Source organism: Babylonia areolata, chromosome 19 (genome assembly GCF_041734735.1).
Source record: "Babylonia areolata isolate BAREFJ2019XMU chromosome 19, ASM4173473v1, whole genome shotgun sequence".
NCBI classification, from domain to species: Eukaryota; Metazoa; Mollusca; class Gastropoda; order Neogastropoda; family Buccinidae; genus Babylonia; species Babylonia areolata.
This window is the reverse complement of record NC_134894.1, coordinates 53,890,130-53,908,171: the sequence shown is the minus strand read 5'-3', so window position 1 is coordinate 53,908,171 and position 18,042 is coordinate 53,890,130. Positions and strand designations below refer to the sequence as shown.

Here is an 18,042-nt window from a genome sequence, read left to right as displayed (position 1 = left end):
GAAGGCCTTTCAATGACTCACACAAAGAATGTACACACATAAAAAATGTACACACACTCGCATTTGTAAATTCGTGTCTGCACCTGCCAACACACACAGGAACACGCACAGACACATTCAAAGACACATAAGCACACACTCACACACACACATACACACACTATTCTAAAGGTAGAGAAGGGGAAATTCACCACACCATACCTAAAAAGTTGAAAAAGTTCCTTGTTTTTGTTGTATTCATCAGCTGTTTACGACGTATGACGTCTGCCACTTGTCCGGACACATTGATGACGAACCAGAAACAAGCGTACGGCAGTGCTGATAAAAGTCCATTCTGTAGGAAGGAAAACAACAACATAGGCAATAAAAATACAAGTGAAAACAGGGCAGTTCAAAAACATTCTACTCATATATGATTTCAATCTTCTGCAACAAGTGAACTGAATGCCATGGAATGGTCAGTATCTAAAAGCACATTATGTATATCTTTCTCCTTATATAATAGGGTGATGTCCTTAAAATAAGTGGTGAGTAACAAATACTTATATAAAAAAAGTTTTCTCTCTCTCTCTCTCTCTCTCTCTCTCTCTCTCTCTCTCTCTCCATGTATATATGTATGGATAGATGGATGGATGGATGCATGTATGTATGCATGCACGTAAGTATGTGTGCACACGAAAATGTCAACATATGCATTTCCTTATGAATCTGTTCTCTTTTTCTTCTTCTGTTTTTAATATAATACATTGCTATGTTTTTCTCTCATGATTAATAATAATGAACATTTGGTTCCAGATCTGTCAGGACACAATTTCATGAACTTACTGCTTATACCTGATGTAGTTTGTTGGCCTGGCCCAACTTTGTGTCTGTGAGTTTCATCTCATCCCTCTTCATCTTTACTTTGATTTATCAATGCTTTTTTGTGTGTGTGTTTGTTTATTTTTACTCCATTGGTATTGTCAGTGCTTCTTTGTTGCAGCCAACTGTGTGCATATAGATTACAAGTGTGCACTTGACATGTATAAGGTTCAGCTTGCTGTGCTCCATGTTCTGATGTTTAGCTTGCTGTGCTCCATGTTCTGATGTTTAGTGCTGTGCTCCATGTTCTGATGTTTAGCTTGCTGTGCTCCATGTTCTGATGTTTAACTTGCTGTGCTCCATGTTCTGATGTTTAGCTTGCTGTGCTCCATGTTCTGATGTTTAGTGCTGTGCTCCATGTTCTGACATTTAGCTTGCTGTGCTCCATGTTCTGATGTTTAGTGCTGTGCTCCATGTTCTGATGTTTAGCTTGCTGTGCTCCATGTTCTGATGTTTAGCTTGCTGTGCTCCATGTTCTGATGTTTAGTGCTGTGCTCCATGTTCTGATGTTTAGTGCTGTGCTCCATGTTCTGATGTTTAGCTTGCTGTGCTCCATGTTCTGATGTTTAGTGCTGTGCTCCATGTTCTGATGTTCAGTGCTGTGCTCCATGTTCTGATGTTTAGTGTTGTGCTCCATGTTCTGATGTTTAGTGTTGTGCTCCATGTTCTGATGTTTAACTTGCTGTGCTCCATGTTCTGATGTTCAGTGCTGTGCGCCATGTTCTGATGTTTAGTGTTGTGCTCCATGTTCTGATGTTTAGCTTGCTGTGCTCCATGTTCTGATGTTTAGCTTGCTGTGCTCCATGTTCTGATGTTCAGTGCTGTGCGCCATGTTCTGATGTTTAGTGCTGTGCTCCATGTTCTGATGTTCAGTGCTGTGCTCCATGTTCTGATGTTTAGTGCTGTGCTCCATGTTCTGATGTTTAGTGCTGTGCTCCATGTTCTGATGTTTAGTGCTGTGCTCCATGTTCTGATGTTTAGCTTGCTGTGCTCCATGTTCTGATGTTTAGCTTGCCGTGCTCCATGTTCTGATGTTTAGTGCTGTGCTCCATGTTCTGATGTTTTGTGCTGTGCTCCATGTTCTGATGTTTAGTGCTGTGCGCCATGTTCTGATGTTTAGTGCTGTGCTCCATGTTCTGATGTTTAGCTTGCTGTGCTCCATGTTCTGATGTTTAGCTTGCTGTGCTCCACGTTCTGATGTTTAGTGCTGTGCTCCATGTTCTGATGTTTAGCTTGCTGTTCTGATGTTTAGTGCTGTGCTCCATGTTCTGATGTTTAGCTTGCTGTGCTCCATGTTCTGATGTTTAGCTTGCTGTTCTGATGTTTAGTGCTGTGCTCCATGTTCTGAAGTTCAGTGCTGTGCTCCATGTTCTGATGTTTAGCTTGCCATGCTCCATGTTCTGATGTTTAGCTTGCTGTGCTCCATGTTCTGATGTTTAGTGCTGTGCTCCATGTTCTGATGTTCAGTGCTGTGCTCCATGTTCTGATGTTTAACTTGCTGTGCTCCATGTTCTGATGTTCAGTGCTGTGCGCCATGTTCTGATGTTTAGTGTTGTGCTCCATGTTCTGATGTTTAGCTTGCTGTGCTCCATGTTCTGATGTTCAGTGCTGTGCGCCATGTTCTGATGTTTAGTGCTGTGCTCCGTGTTCTGATGTTCAGTGCTGTGCTCCATGTTCTGATGTTTAGTGCTGTGCTCCATGTTCTGATGTTTAGTGCTGTGCTCCATGTTCTGATGTTTAGTGCTGTGCTCCATGTTCTGATGTTTAGCTTGCTGTGCTCCATGTTCTGATGTTTAGCTTGCTGTGCTCCATGTTCTGATGTTTAGTGCTGTGCTCCATGTTCTGATGTTTAGTGCTGTGCTCCATGTTCTGATGTTTAGTGCTGTGCTCCATGTTCTGATGTTTAGTGCTGTGCGCCATGTTCTGATGTTTAGTGCTGTGCTCCATGTTCTGATGTTTAGCTTGCTGTGCTCCATGTTCTGATGTTTAGCTTGCTGTGCTCCACGTTCTGATGTTTAGTGCTGTGCTCCATGTTCTGATGTTTAGCTTGTTGTTCTGATGTTTAGTGCTGTGCTCCATGTTCTGATGTTTAGCTTGCTGTGCTCCATGTTCTGATGTTTAGCTTGCTGTTCTGATGTTTAGTGCTGTGCTCCATGTTCTGAAGTTCAGTGCTGTGCTCCATGTTCTGATGTTTAGCTTGCCATGCTCCATGTTCTGATGTTTAGCTTGCTGTGCTCCATGTTCTGATGTTTAGTGCTGTGCTCCATGTTCTGATGTTCAGTGCTGTGCTCCATGTTCTGATGTTCAGTGCTGTGCTCCATGTTCTGATGTTTAGCTTGCTGTGCTCCATGTTCTGATGTTCAGTTTGCTGTGCTCCATGTTCTGATGTTTAGTGCTGTGCTCCATGTTCTGATGTTTAGTGCTGTGCTCCATGTTCTGATGTTTAGTGCTGTGCTCCATGTTCTGATGTTTAGCTTGCTGTGCTCCATGTTCTGATGTTTAGTGCTGTGCTCCATGTTCTGATGTTTAGTGCTGTGCTCCATGTTCTGATGTTTAGTGCTGCGTTGTATTGTCCTTAACTCTTTCACTGCCAAGTGTCTGTGTGAAAAACGACCCCCAGCGCCAAATATTTCAGATACAATGCTCTCAGCCACAGGCTTCGGTTCATGTTAAAACACAATGGACGTGTTCACTTCACACTGGGTCAGGGAGCAAAGGGTAGTCACTGTACCACTGGTTGAAACTGGCTGCAGCCGTCAAGCTTTGTTATAATCTGAAAAACCGTCCTTTTAACGTGACCCCTGGATGCAAACTTAAGTTAATTGTAGTGGTGCACTGTCTACTTGACTAAGTTCGCCGATGGCAGTGAAAGAATTAAACGAATAAAACTTGTTCAAAGCAACTTTTTTTTACCCACTGCGTTAAAACATCATCATTATTAACATAATTTTGCACAATATACCAGTCACACACGTCTCCATAGAAAAAATTACATCAGTATCACATTAAGCACTTCAGTGACAACCTACTTACAAGGGCATGTTTAAAGCAACTTACTGCCTTGATGTCGAACAGCAGAACCTCCCTGAGGTAGGTGGGAATGTTGGTGAGGAAGGTGTACTCGCCCCAGTTAAAACAGGTGTGAGCAATGAAAGTGGCCCACACCGGTCGTGACATCAGCACCTGTAGCCAGGGTGTGCTGTGGTGACGTTTCTGGGATAAAAATGAAGAAATAAAACAGACATTAAACAACCGCACTCTAATATCTATAAACATTTTCTTTTTTTTATATTTATATACATTAGATTAAAAGCCAGGGTGTGCTGTGATGGCATTTCTGTAACAAAAAATAAATTGAACAGGCATAAAGCAACTGCACTCAATATGTACAGAAACTTTTTTAAAATTTAAGTATATACATTAGAAAAAAAGAAAAATAAAAAAAAATCAGTCAATAGCACATTGGCACACTACATAAAATGTCATTGTGAAAACTGAAAAACAATTTCATAACTATGGTAGTGAGCATTATATGCACATGCCAACCTACACACACATATTCACCAACATTTGTGCATGCACATGCATTTTATCTAAAGATCCTTCATCAGGCCTTTAAACCTAACACTTTCTAAAACAGCCCCCACCACCCACTCTCCTCCCTCTCTCCAGTGCAGTTTTTGACGTTTTCTATCGGTTTTTTAAAATTATTTTTCTTTTTATCTGTTTACAACTTTCATTCTTCATCCATCTAAATCAAGCCTGTGCATGCATGTGAATGACTGGTATGTATGCATGTGGATGACTGGTATGTATGCATGTGAATGACTGGTATGAATGCATGTGGATTTATGCATGTGAATGACTGGTATGTATGCATGATGTATGCATGTGAATGACTGGTATGTATGCATGTGAATGACTGGTATGTATGCATGTGGATGTATGCATGTGAATGACTGGTATGTATGCATGTGGATGTATGCATGTGAATGACTGGTATGTATGCATGTGGATGTATGCATGTGAATGACTGGTATGTATGCATGTGAATGACTGGTATGTATGCATGTGGATGTATGCATGTGAATGACTGGTATGTGTACATGTGAATGACTGGTATGTATGCATTTGGATGTATGCATGTGAATGACTGGTATGTATGCATGTGGATGTATGCATGTGAATGACTGGTACGTATGCATGTGGATGTATGCATGTGAATGACTGGTATGTATGCATGTCGATGTATGCATGTGAATGACTGGTATGTATGCATGTGGATGTATGCATGTGAATGACTGGTATGTATGCATGTGGATGACTGGTATGTATGCATTCGACTGGTGTGTGCATGCATGTGAATGACTGGTGTGTATGTGTGAATGACTGGTGTGTGCGTGCATGTGAATGACTGGTGTGTATGCATGTGAACGACTGGTGTGTATGCATGTGAATCACTGGTGTGAGAGCGCTTTGACTGGTCTCTGCAGAAGATTCAACGCCACATAAACATTTCACGACGTTATTGTTGTTTTTCTGTTGTCAATTCCCTCCCCCTCTCTCACCTTATTCATGGAAATGGTTCCTTTAAGACTGGTGACGATGTAGGTCTGTTCCACCTGGGAGATTCGGGGGTGGTCCAGGGGGGAATCAGTCACCAGCAGCATCCACACAAGGCACCACGCCAGCACACTGCACGCTGTGTACAGAAATCATACAACCCATCTTCTTAGTGTCACTGTAAAGTGCATAGTGCTCTTTGGTTATGGTAATATGAGTTTACTACATGCTGTGTACATTAAATCATCTTCTTTGTGTTGTACAGTGTGTAGCGCTTTACAGTAATGTAACCTGGTGATGTGAGTTTACAGCACCCTGGCAATATAAACACATTGCACATCATATCATCTTCTTACTGTGAAGTTCCCTAGTAACATCATTTGATAGGCAAATAATCAATAAATCACAGCCATGCAAAAATCACATCACTCAAACAGCACACACTAAAAGAAATACATTATTTTCTAAAAAATCACAAAATATCAATACTAAACACAGTTCCCACATTAAAAAAATCTATATAGACATATACATATATATATATATATATATATATATATATATATAGGACACACCGGGGTATATATACATATGACAGATAAATACTTTATAGATGTATACAGATGTGCGTGCATGTGTGCGTGTGTGCGTGCGTGCGTGTGTGTGAATATAACTGGAAAAAAAATGTTCAGCATGACATTGCATTTTCCCATGAGTCTTTTCGCATATATAAATTGAATGTAAGCTAAAATAGAAATTAACACTGATGTGCTCACACACACCACACACACACACACACACACAAAACCACACACACATACAAAAGAACGTACAAGCAAAGATTCATGACAAACGTATGCATACACACGAACTCTCTCTCTCTCTCTCCCCTCCCATTTCTCTCTATTTCTGTTCTTCCTGCTTGATCTCCACACCACCCTCTGGGCAACAAACTGACTCACAAGCAAAACCTGTGGCTTAACAATGCACGGGTGTAAACAAAAAATAATTAATTTAAAAAAAAAAAAAAAGAAAGAAAAAATAGGAACTTACTGTGACAAAGAAAAGGTGAATAACAAATAGGCATTCATGGATGAGACAGACAAGGAGTAGGACATAAACAAAGGTTACAGCCACAGGTGTCAACATACAGTGTATGTGTGTGTCAGCCACAGGTGTCAGCATACAGTGTGTGTGTCTGTCAGCCACAGGTGTCAGCATACAGTGTGTGTGTCTGTCAGCCACAGGTGTCAGCATACAGTGTGTGTGTCTGTCAGCCACAGGTGTCAGCATACAGTGTGTGTGTCAGCCACAGGTGTCAGCATACAGTGTGTGTGTCTGTCAGCCACAGGTGTCAGCATACAGTGTGTGTGTCTGTCAGCCACAGGTGTCAGCATTCAGTGTGTGTGTCAGCCACAGGTGTCAGCATACAGTGTGTGTCTGTCAGCCACAGGTGTCAGCATACAGTGTGTGTGTCTGGCTGACAGGTGTCAGCATACAGTGTATGTGTCTGTCAGCCACAGGTGTCAGCATACAGTGTGTGTGTCTGTCAGCCACAGGTGTCAGCATACAGTGTGTGTGTGTCAGCCACAGGTGTCAGCATACAGTGTGTGTGTCTGGCTGACAGGTGTCAGCATACAGTGTATGTGTCTGTCAGCCACAGGTGTCAGCATACAGTGTGTGTGTCTGTCAGCCACAGGTGTCAGCATACAGTGTGTGTGTGTCAGCCACAGGTGTCAGCATACAGTGTGTGTGTCTGTCAGCCACAGGTGTCAGCATACAGTGTGTGTCTGTCAGCCACAGGTGTCAGCATAAAGTGTGTGTGTCTGTCAGCCACAGGTGTCAGCATACAGTGTGTGTGTCTGTCAGCCACAGGTGTCAGCATACAGTGTGTCTGTCAGCCACAGGTGTCAGCATACAGTGTGTGTGTCTGTCAGCCACAGGTGTCAGCATACAGTGTGTGTCTGTCAGCCACAGGTGTCAGCATAAAGTGTGTGTGTCTGTCAGCCACAGGTGTCAGCATACAGTGTGTGTGTCTGTCAGCCACAGGTGTCAGCATACAGTGTGTGTGTCAGCCACAGGTGTCAGCATACAGTGTGTGTGTCTGTCAGCCACAGGTGTCAGCATACAGTGTGTGTGTCTGTCAGCCACAGGTGTCAGCATACAGTGTGTGTGTCTGTCAGCCACAGGTGTCAACATACAGTGTGTGTCTGTCAGCCACAGGTGTCAGCATACGGTGTGTGTGTCTGTCAGCCACAGGTGTCAGCATACAGTGTGTGTGTGTGTCAGCCACAGGTGTCAACATACAGTGTATGTGTGTGTCAGCCACAGGTGTCACTGTTAACTTGCACAAGCTACTGCTGAGCCCACTCACACCTCCCTAAACAGTCAGATGTCAGGAGTACGTTAGCATTCAGTGTGTGTGTGTGTGTGTGTGTGTGTGTGTGTGCATGTGTGCGTGTGTGTGTGTCTGTCTGTGTCAGTGTTAATAAATTATTGTTGAGGTCACACACACCTCTCTGAATACTCAGATGTCAGGAGAGAGAGAGAGAGAGAGAGAGAGAGAGTGTGTGTGTGTGTGAGTCTGTCTGTCTGTGTCAGAGTTAACAAGTTATTGCTGAGGTCACACACATCTCCCTGAACAGTCAGATGTCAGGAGTGTGTGTGTGTGTGTGTGTGTGTGTGTGTGTGTGTGTGTGTGTGATTCATGTTTGCTGAAGCTTGACCTTTCTTTTTTCCCAGTCTTTGTGAGTTTCCATGTACACACACAAACGAGCGTCATCACAAGTCACTCGATACGCTGGTGTTTCTGACTCTCTACATGCATACATTATCAGTTGTTTCTCTTATGAAATTTACAACTTCTGTTTTCTGGTGTCCCAAAGGTAACTTTCTTTCATTGTACTTCTATCTATTCCAATTCTTCACCTTTGACTTCAGCCTCCATCTACCCTGTTTACCCCTCTCACTATTCAACTCCTCCTCTCATACCTTTTATATGGCAACATTTCAATGTCAAAATCAAAACTTCAACAAAATGTCTACAAATCACCAGCTTGAGTGATGGGACATTAAACAAAATGCCTCCTCTCCACATGTTTCTAAAAATGGGCTTTTAAGATCAATCAGCTCTCCCTCACCATTTTGGTAGCAGTATTTTGTTGTTCTGGAAACAGCAGGCTAATAAATGAGGAGTTAATGAAGAAATATACATAATTCAGTAAAATGTGCTAAAATCAGGTGTTTTATAGACTACAAATTGTACTGTTCAGTTGATGAAAAAACAACAACAGATTTTAAAAGCAAAAACCTGAGCTAACTGCCAAAAATGATATTGTTAGCACAAATCAACAATTCAAAACCAATTCAAAAAGTTCACCTGAAGCATGATTCAATAATAATAATGATCATAAAGAACAACTATCCAGAGCTTTTTCTCAAACAGAGTTCAAGCACTTTTCACGTACAAAACCCCATCAACTATGAAGGATGAATTAATAAAATAAATCAAATTACACCAACTTCAAACAGACACACCTTGTCCAAGTCACTTGCTCACACACACACACACACACACACACAAACACACGCACACACACACACACACAAACACACACACACACAAACACGCATACCACTGCTAAATGAAACTACCCAGGCCTGTCCTGTACCTATTTTGAGTCACAAAGGAAATGTCAGCCTTCGTGCATATATAAATAAACGCAGGGCTTCACTGGTACGTGTCATGTCATACTTGATTTGCATCCTCATGGTGTGGTGTCGTGGGAATGGGGTCAAATGTATGGGGGGGAAAGCCAACAGGAAAAAAGGAAAGCGTGTGTGTGTGTGTATGTGTGTGTATGTGTGTGTGTGTACGTGTGTGTGTGTATGTGTGTGTGTGTGTGTGTGTATGTGCATGCACACACATGTGTGCGTCTGTGTCTATGTCTATGTGTCTGTGTCTGTGAGAGAGAGAAAGAGAGAGACAGAGACAGAGACAGAGAAGGACAGACAGACAGAGAAAATGCATGCTTGTCAGCATGTGCATATGCAATCACATTTGAAAAGTACCTGTACAAAGTCTCACAATCTGTGTCCTAGTCCTACATATAATTTAAATACTGCTTCTTTCATTGATCATGTTTATACGCATATACTCCACACCCCACCACCCCCATCCCCGCCTAATACACACACAAAGAGATTACATGGATCATCAAATGTAACACTTCCCTCTTTTACTTTTCAGGATTTAAAAAAAAAAAAAGGAAACAAAAAAGAACAAAAGAAAAGAAATGATAAAAAGGAAGAAAGAAAGATAGAAAGGAAGATAATTTATATGTGCGTTGTCATCAAGGAAGGGTTCGCAAGTTGCAAACATGGCCTTTAGACGACCACAGCATATAAATATTGAGCACAAGCATAAACGTCCCCGCCCCACCGCCCCATCTTCCATGACAGACACTGGCCACTACATGGCTGGAATTAATGATTATGTAATTATGTACTACTATGTCATGAGCTTAAAGCATTGTGCAATATATAGCGTGAACACATACATTGAAATGCTCTGCGTGTGTGCATGTGTGTGTGTGTGCGCATGTGTGTGTGTGTGTGTGTGCACGCGTGCGTGTGTGCATGTGTATGTGTGTGTGAGTGAGTGTGCACATGCACAAGCAATTATACGTATATGCGTATGTATCTACTGTAAAATCCTTCTGTGTCTGTGTTTATATATGATTTCTGATTCATGTTTGTACCCAAGAGGAAGACGTCCATACACAGAGTGGTGACTGACATCCTGAAACGTAAGCTCAGTCGTCTCCTCCTGAGGTGACAGCCCTTCACTGACGGGCGTTCTCATTTTCGTCAGCAGCAGTCAAAGGGTTAACGGTTAGAAGGAAGTGTAAGTTTATACACTCACTCTGTGAAAGAGGCCTTTGTGAGAACTGTGGTGGCAGTTTACAGTCACTTGATTGGTTCCTTATCAGAACTGTGGTAATTTGTGTGTGTGGTGTGTAAAACCCGGTGGTATACATTTACACCTGGATTTATTACCTGTCTACGCTTATGTTACGACACTGGAAACAATGCAAATACAAAATAAGATCGTGTACTACGAGAGAGAAGGATCTGACCAACTGCATGGAATTGTAGACACTGACACTGAAATATGCATGTGTGTGTGTGTGTGTGTGTGTGTGTGTGTGTGTGTGTGTGTGTTGTTTGTGCTGTGTTAATGTGTTTGTGTGTGTGCATTTGTGTGTGTGTGTGTTGTTTATGTTTGTCTGTGTATGTGCATGTGTGTGTTTAAGTGTGTGTGATTACATTTTTCTTGGGGTATTTGTGTGGAAGTTTCCAGGTGAAACGTTTATGTTATAACATTTCATCACTTTAAAAACTGGCTTTGTTCATGAAATGTCAATGGGTTATTTTCTTTTCCTGGGATAAACATTTCATCATTTTAACCTGGTTTTGTTCATGAAATGTCAATGGGTTATTTTCTTTTCCTGGGATAACCTGTAAACAGTCACAGTGATTCCAGCAACAACAGCATTTTTTCTGGCGAATTTAAATTCTCAGTATCATTAACAGATCCAGCGGTAAAAACAGTCATCAAAGATCTCAACTGAAAATATGAAATGTGGGGAACATGAAAAAAAAGTCCATTAAATATTTCTTTAGTTTTGCTCTCTGTTTTCTTTCTTAAAAAAACAAACAGAAAAACAAAAAAATTGGGGGTGGAAGGCATTGCACAACAAATGGGTTTTTATTTTTCTAAAGAAGGAATGTGTATACGTCAAAATCACCTTGTAAAAAGCATTAATCATGAGAAGTCACAGGAAGCAACAGAGAGAGAGAAAGAGACAAAAAGCAACACCCCCCTCCGACCCCCACCGTCCCCCCCCCCAAAAAAAAAGAGAGAAAAAGGGAGAGTGAAGAACTCAGAACTCAGAACTCATTTAATTGTCGTAAAACCATCATAGGAATTATGGACACTATAAACTAAACACAACAAGCAAACAAAAAGTAAAAGCAATAAGTTGTGAGCACATGCAGGATATTCCATAAGACATAGTTATGGACTGCGAACTTTAAAGCATTCATATATGTATTTTGCCAGTTCTGGTTGGAAATAATTTTGTGGCAACAGAGAACTCGGCCTTTGGATTATTGTGTTGCCAGTGCCATCTGGCCAATGATTCGAAGACTGGGAATTGACTGTCACAAGTAGGCGAGACCTCAAGTCAGAGTACACACTACACTTGTCCAGAAAATGCAGTTCATCCTCTATAACTCCACATGATTTACATAGTCGGTCTTTCCTAGTTACGTTGTAGTGACGTCCACGCTCAATTTTAAGTTCATGTGCACTTATTCGCAATCGACATAGTGCTCCTCTGTGTTTAGTATTTTTGCAGCTGATCAGGTAAGGTTGTAATGTATAAGTATTTGCAATTTTGCAATAAAAGGAGAGCCTTGAAATGGTCTCGTTCTTTCTGCTGTTCCAATATTGAACATATTTATCCTGTAGTTTATTCAAGACTGAATATTTTAGTCGCTTAATGCTGAGTGTGCCTTGGTTCTCCCACACGTGGGAGAATCCAATTGAAACCAGTATCTTTTTGATAAAATTAAGCCAAGGAACTTTTTCCAATGAATCCATCGATAACATATCATCATATGCTTGCCTCAAATAGCTATCTTCTTTTGATTCTATGATGTGTACCCAAAATGAGATGACCTGACACACTGTGGTCAGAGAAATGGGGTATCTGCCCAGCTCTGCCAGGACTGGTAACTTAATTGATCTTTTGTGTACGCCCATTAAGCTCCTACAGAAGTTGACATGTACATTTTCTGAGGGGCATTTTGCGGAGAGAAAGGCATCAAATTGGTTGAACAGCATAGAGGGCGTGGAGAAGTTTGTCGTGGTTTGATTGAATGGAAACCACACCTCAGCGCCGTAACTGAGAATTGGGGTGACTAAAATGTCAAACAGTTGCGTCATTACATCCATTTTTACTTCTTTCACTCGCACACTGCGTTTCAGAGCATGCGCTGCTTTATGTCCTTGCTTGGCTAAGTGGTCTTCAGCAAGGTGAAAATTTCCACTCTTATGAAAAATAACTCCCAAGTATTTATATCTATCCGTCGTTTCGATGCAGTTATCGCCACATGAAAAGAGCACTGGTATTTTGGGGTCGTTTTTTGTGAAAATTACGACTTTTGTTTTGTCCCTGTTGATTTTAAGCCCCCATTGCAGACAGTATTCATGTAGTTGGTCTAGTTTGTTTTGTAGTCCTACTTTTGTTGTCGAGAGCATCACAATGTCATCCGCATATAACAGATAAGGGATCTGAGTCTTGGTTGTTTCATTGATGTATGGTGAGGTGTCATCGTGTATATATTCTCTTATGTCATTAATGAAAATGTTGAATAGCGTGGGGCTAATAACATTTCCCTGAAGCACTCCTTTTTTAACTGCGATAGAGTGTATGTGTAAGTGTGTGTGTGTGTGTTGTTTTTTTTTGTCGTGTGTGTGTGTGTGTGTGTGTGTGTGTGTGTTTGTGTCACTCTGTGTGTGTGTGTGTGTGTATCACTCTGTGTGTGTGTGTGTGTGTGTGTGTGTGTGAGTGTGTGTGTGTGTGTGTGTCACTGTGTGTGTGTGTGTCACTGTGTGTGTGTGTGTGTGTGTGTGTGTGTGTATGTACATGTGAAAAGTAGGCAGACAGGAAGACAGAGTGAGTCAAGAGACAAAAAACCCCCCAAAAAACAACAACATAAAAAAGGAGAGAGAGAGACAGAAAGAGAGAGAGAGAGAAAGTGTGTGTGTGTGTGTGTGTTTCTGCGTGTGTGTGAAAGACAGGCAGATACAGACATTTAAACACACACACACACATACACACACACACACACACACACACAGAGAGAGAGAGAGAATGCAAAGGAGTAAAAGACAAAGCCAAACTCAACAAACAGTCTAAGATTTATTTAATATAAGACCATCGCCCCATTTGAAGGGGCTAAAAGATAAAAGAAAGAGACACAGAGAGTGTGTGTGTGAGATAAAGAGAGAGAGAGGGGGGGAAAATGCTGTTGTTTTTTCCAGATATAAAGGGTGTGGGGAGTAAAAAAAAAAAGAATCTAAAAGAAAGAAGAGATTAAGGGAAAAGAAAAATCCCTGAAATCCTATCAAGAGCACTTCACATCATTTTAGATCCTCCATAAAGGATAGATATATCAGTCAACACAGTGCACACAAATCTTGTTTCATTCTGGGAAAGATTTATGTCTTGCTGCTCTCCTGACTGCCAACCGCGAAGAACAAAACGCCAGAAAGTACATAACTCAAGGACTCAACAACTATGATTTTGCCACACGACACCTACAGTACCTGATACATTACCTGCACAATACCTGACATTTTAAACACACAGTATCTACAATGCCTGTCATATTACCCACACAATGCCTACAATACCTGACACTCTACCTACACAATACCTGATACAGTACCCATTCAATACCAATGATACCTGACACATTACCCACACAATACCTATAATATCTCACACATTTCCCACATACCTATAATACCTGTAATACTTACTTACAAAACATCTGACATATTGCACTCATAATACCTACATTGCTTGACACATTACCCAAATGATACCTCACATATTACATACCTACAATACCTGACACATTACCAACACAATACCAGACACATTACACACACAATACCTACAACACCTGACACATTACCCACACAACACCTGACACATTACCCACACAACACCTACAATGCCTAACACATTACCCACACAGTACTTGACATATTACACACAATACCTACAATATCTGACACACTACCCAAACAATATCTAAAATACCTGATGCATTACCCACACAATACCTACAATACCTGACACATTGCCCACACAATACCTGACACATTACCCACACAAACATGACACATATTACACACACACAATACCTACAGCACCTGAAACATTACCTACACAATACTCTACAACACCTGAAACATTACCGACACAATACCTACAATTCCTGACACATCACCCACACAACACCCGACATACTTCACATACAATACCTACAATACCTGAGACATTACCCACATAATACCTCACAAAGTACATGGTCTACAGTATCTGACACATAACCCACACACTACCTGACACATTACACACACAATGCCTACAATACCTGACACATTACCCACACAATACCTCACAAATTACATACCTACAATACATGACACATTACTCACATAATACCTGACACATTATCCACACAATACATACAATACCTGACACATCACACACACAATACATACAATACCTGACACATTACCCACACAACACCTGACACATTACCCACACAATACCTACAATACCTGACACATCACACACACAATACCTACAACACCTCAAACATAACTCACACAACACCTGACACAATAGCCACACAATACCTGACACACATCACACACACAATACCTACAAACCATAACCAGGTGATGAACAGCTTACCCATGACATAGAAGACGCTGGGCCAGCCCCCATCAAAGCCGTATTCACACAGCAGAGCGGTGAAGGGGAAGGTCAGGACATAGCCCATCTGACAGCCAGCAAAACAGAAGCTGCGCAGTTTGCTGCTCTCGAGAGGCGGCGCCCACTGGGCCCACAGCGCGTGGAAAGCCGGGGATATTGTTCCCTGTTGAATCCAGAAATGTGGAAGGTTAAAAGTTAAAGGTGCCACAGCCTTTTTGCCACCATCGAGGCAGTGAGTTCTTATTCACTGTGTCTAGGTTTCAGCCCAGTCCTCTCATCCCCTCACTTTTACCTTCCCTAGCCAAAGTCAGATGTTCATTCACATGTGGAGTGATGGCCTTGAGGTGACGCGTCTGCCTAGGAGGTGAGAGAATCTGAGCGCACTGGTTCGAATCCCGGCACAGTCACCAGTATTTTTTTCACCTCCACTAGACCTTGAGTGGGAGTCTGGACGCTAGTCATTCAGAAGAGACGATAAACTGAGGTCCTGTGTGCAGCATGCGCTTAGCACACATAAAAGAACCCGCGGCAACAAAAGTGTTGTTCCTGGCAAAATTCTGTAGAAAAATCCACTTCAATAAGAAAACAAATTAAAAACTGCAGGCAGGAAAAAATACAAAATAATGGGTGGCGCTCTCAGTGTAGCGACATGCTCTCCCTGGGGAGAGCAGCCTGAATTTCACACAGAGAAATCTGTTGTGACAAATGTTACAGTGTGTCAGGCGCCTGTGGTGGAAGCGTGGGATTTTCTCAGGACACACTGCTTACTGATGGACCAATTCATCTTACTAAAAGACCCTGCTGTGGTACGAGGAGAGAGAGGATTGTGCACCTATCCTCTGCCTGTCTACCTACCCCTTCCTGCTTCACCTTCTACGCCTACCCCGAGCCACTTTTTTAACACAAAAAAGAGTAATACTGCACATCTGTGTGGAGCGAGGAAAACAAATTAAAAAAAACTGCAGGTAGAAAAAAATACAAAATAATGGGTGGCGCTCTCAGTGTGGCGACACGCTATCCCCATTGGAGCAAAGTGCCTTTCCCAAGGACACAGCACCAGGCTGACACAGGGTTTCAAACCCTGAAGCACTGGTGACCGGTTCAGAAACATGGAAGGGGTTTACTTTAAATCTGCAAAGAGTGTGTGTGTGTGTGTGTGTGTGTGTGTGTGTGTGTGTGTGTGTGTGTGTGTGTGTGTGTGTGTGTGTGTGTGTGTGTGTGTGAATGTGTGTGTGTGTGTGTGTGTGTGTGTGTGTGTGTGTGTGTGTGTGTGTGTTTCAAGGTACCCCTCTGCAAGACTAGTCAGAAGCCAACAGATCAAGGCCATGTGTGAATCTTACCAGATCTAGAGGTTTGTATGTGATCCAGTACATAACAGTTAAAATCGCCATTGCTATGCAATATGTACCCCAAAATAATTTGAAGCTTGCTTTGGATGTAACTGAGATCAACACACACACACACACACACACACACACACATACAGAGTGTGTCTGTACATACAATATATCAGGTATTGTATGGGTAGTGTCAGACACTGTGTGTGTGTGTGTGTGTGTGTGTGTGTGTGTGTGTGTCTGTGTGTCTGTGTGTGAGTGTGTGCTACTCGACTCTAGTGTAACAATCAAGAAGTCATTCTCAATGTCAGTATCCTTTCCCACACCAAAACTTTGCTTCAAGGCATTTGCTTTGGCTATGGCAAAGGTTGCTACATGATCTTTATCCTCATCATCATTCAGGTAAGACAGAAATGTCTGTTTTCTTTTCCTTCATTGCCAGTCACATGGAGAGAACTGCTGCAACCATGATTTGAGCATAACTCATTCTGTGAATTGTCCATCCTGGCCAGAATAACTAATGTTTCTCCAGTCAACCATGTCACAATTCATTTTAACCAATGTTTTAAATTTCTGGGAGAAGGAAAGTTTTTGTTTGCCTTGTATCTTGTGAATTGTCAATTACACAGACACATTACACACAAACAAACACAATACAAACAAGCACATCACACACACACACACACTTATAGTGAATAGACGTTAAACTGAAGATAAAACACACACAAATATTGATCACATGTTGGTGCATGACCTCCTGAATGCACATCCATGCTCCCTTTAACCACTAAATTACATGCACCAGTTTGCACTTCAAGCACAAGCAAACACACACACACACACACACACACACGCACGCACACACACACACACACACACACACACGCATGCAAACACACACACACACACACACACACACGCATGCATGCAAACACACACACACACACACACACACACACACACAGTATTAGTTATTACTGTCAGTTGTGCAGCATCAGTGTCCTTTCATCAATCATCATTTGAGCTTTAGAAGTGTATCTGCACAGCATGCTGTGCATTCTGTTCTCTTTATCCAAAGTCCAAACCCACCAGTCACAGAGCCACATCTGAGTCATACAGCCATTATTAAGTCCTCATACCATCTCTGCATGCCACACTTTATCAATGTCATCCAAAATATTGGATTCTAACTGAACAAAAAAACTACTCAGACAAGACTCAGAACTCGTGAGAACGATCAATATAGCCAATTTGGTGGGCAAGAAAGGTTTTCTTGTTTTGAATGTTATATGAATAGCAGTATCAAGCAACAGCTTTCATTCTTGTTTTGACTTCAGATTTAGATTGAATGGATACAGAACAAAGGTGGAAACCTTTCCTTATTTGGGATCTGTTCAGCTTGAAACAGGTGTGGCTCTTGTTTATATCATGGAAGAAAGGACTTTCTGGTTCAGAGCTGCATCAGTTTGTGTGTGTGTGTGTGTGTGTGTGTGTGTGTGTGTGTGTGTGTGTGTGTGTGTGTGTGTGTGAGTGTGTGTGTTTGTGCATGGATGCGTCTGTATGTGTGTTCATATGTGTGTATGTGTGCATGTTTCTGCATGTGTACATGTGCATGCATTATACATGTGTGTAAACACTCTAACAGATGCACATGCAGAAATATATATATAAGAATTAATGCATACATGCTAATATGT

At 41.8% G+C, this 18,042-nt stretch overlaps 1 protein-coding gene across 1 annotated transcript in view; it reads right to left on the bottom strand.

The window, feature by feature from the left end:
• The window catches only part of LOC143293848 (putative transporter slc-17.2), a 29,824-nt gene that overhangs the window by 7,622 nt on the left and 4,160 nt on the right, over positions 1-18,042 (bottom strand). The window contains exons 4-7 of the mRNA XM_076605135.1: positions 14,988-15,171; positions 5,430-5,563; positions 3,919-4,074; positions 202-334 (exon numbers count right to left, since the gene is read on the bottom strand). Coding sequence (XP_076461250.1) covers positions 202-334; positions 3,919-4,074; positions 5,430-5,563; positions 14,988-15,171 — 607 coding nt within the window. The remainder of the gene's footprint in view (positions 1-201; positions 335-3,918; positions 4,075-5,429; positions 5,564-14,987; positions 15,172-18,042) is intronic.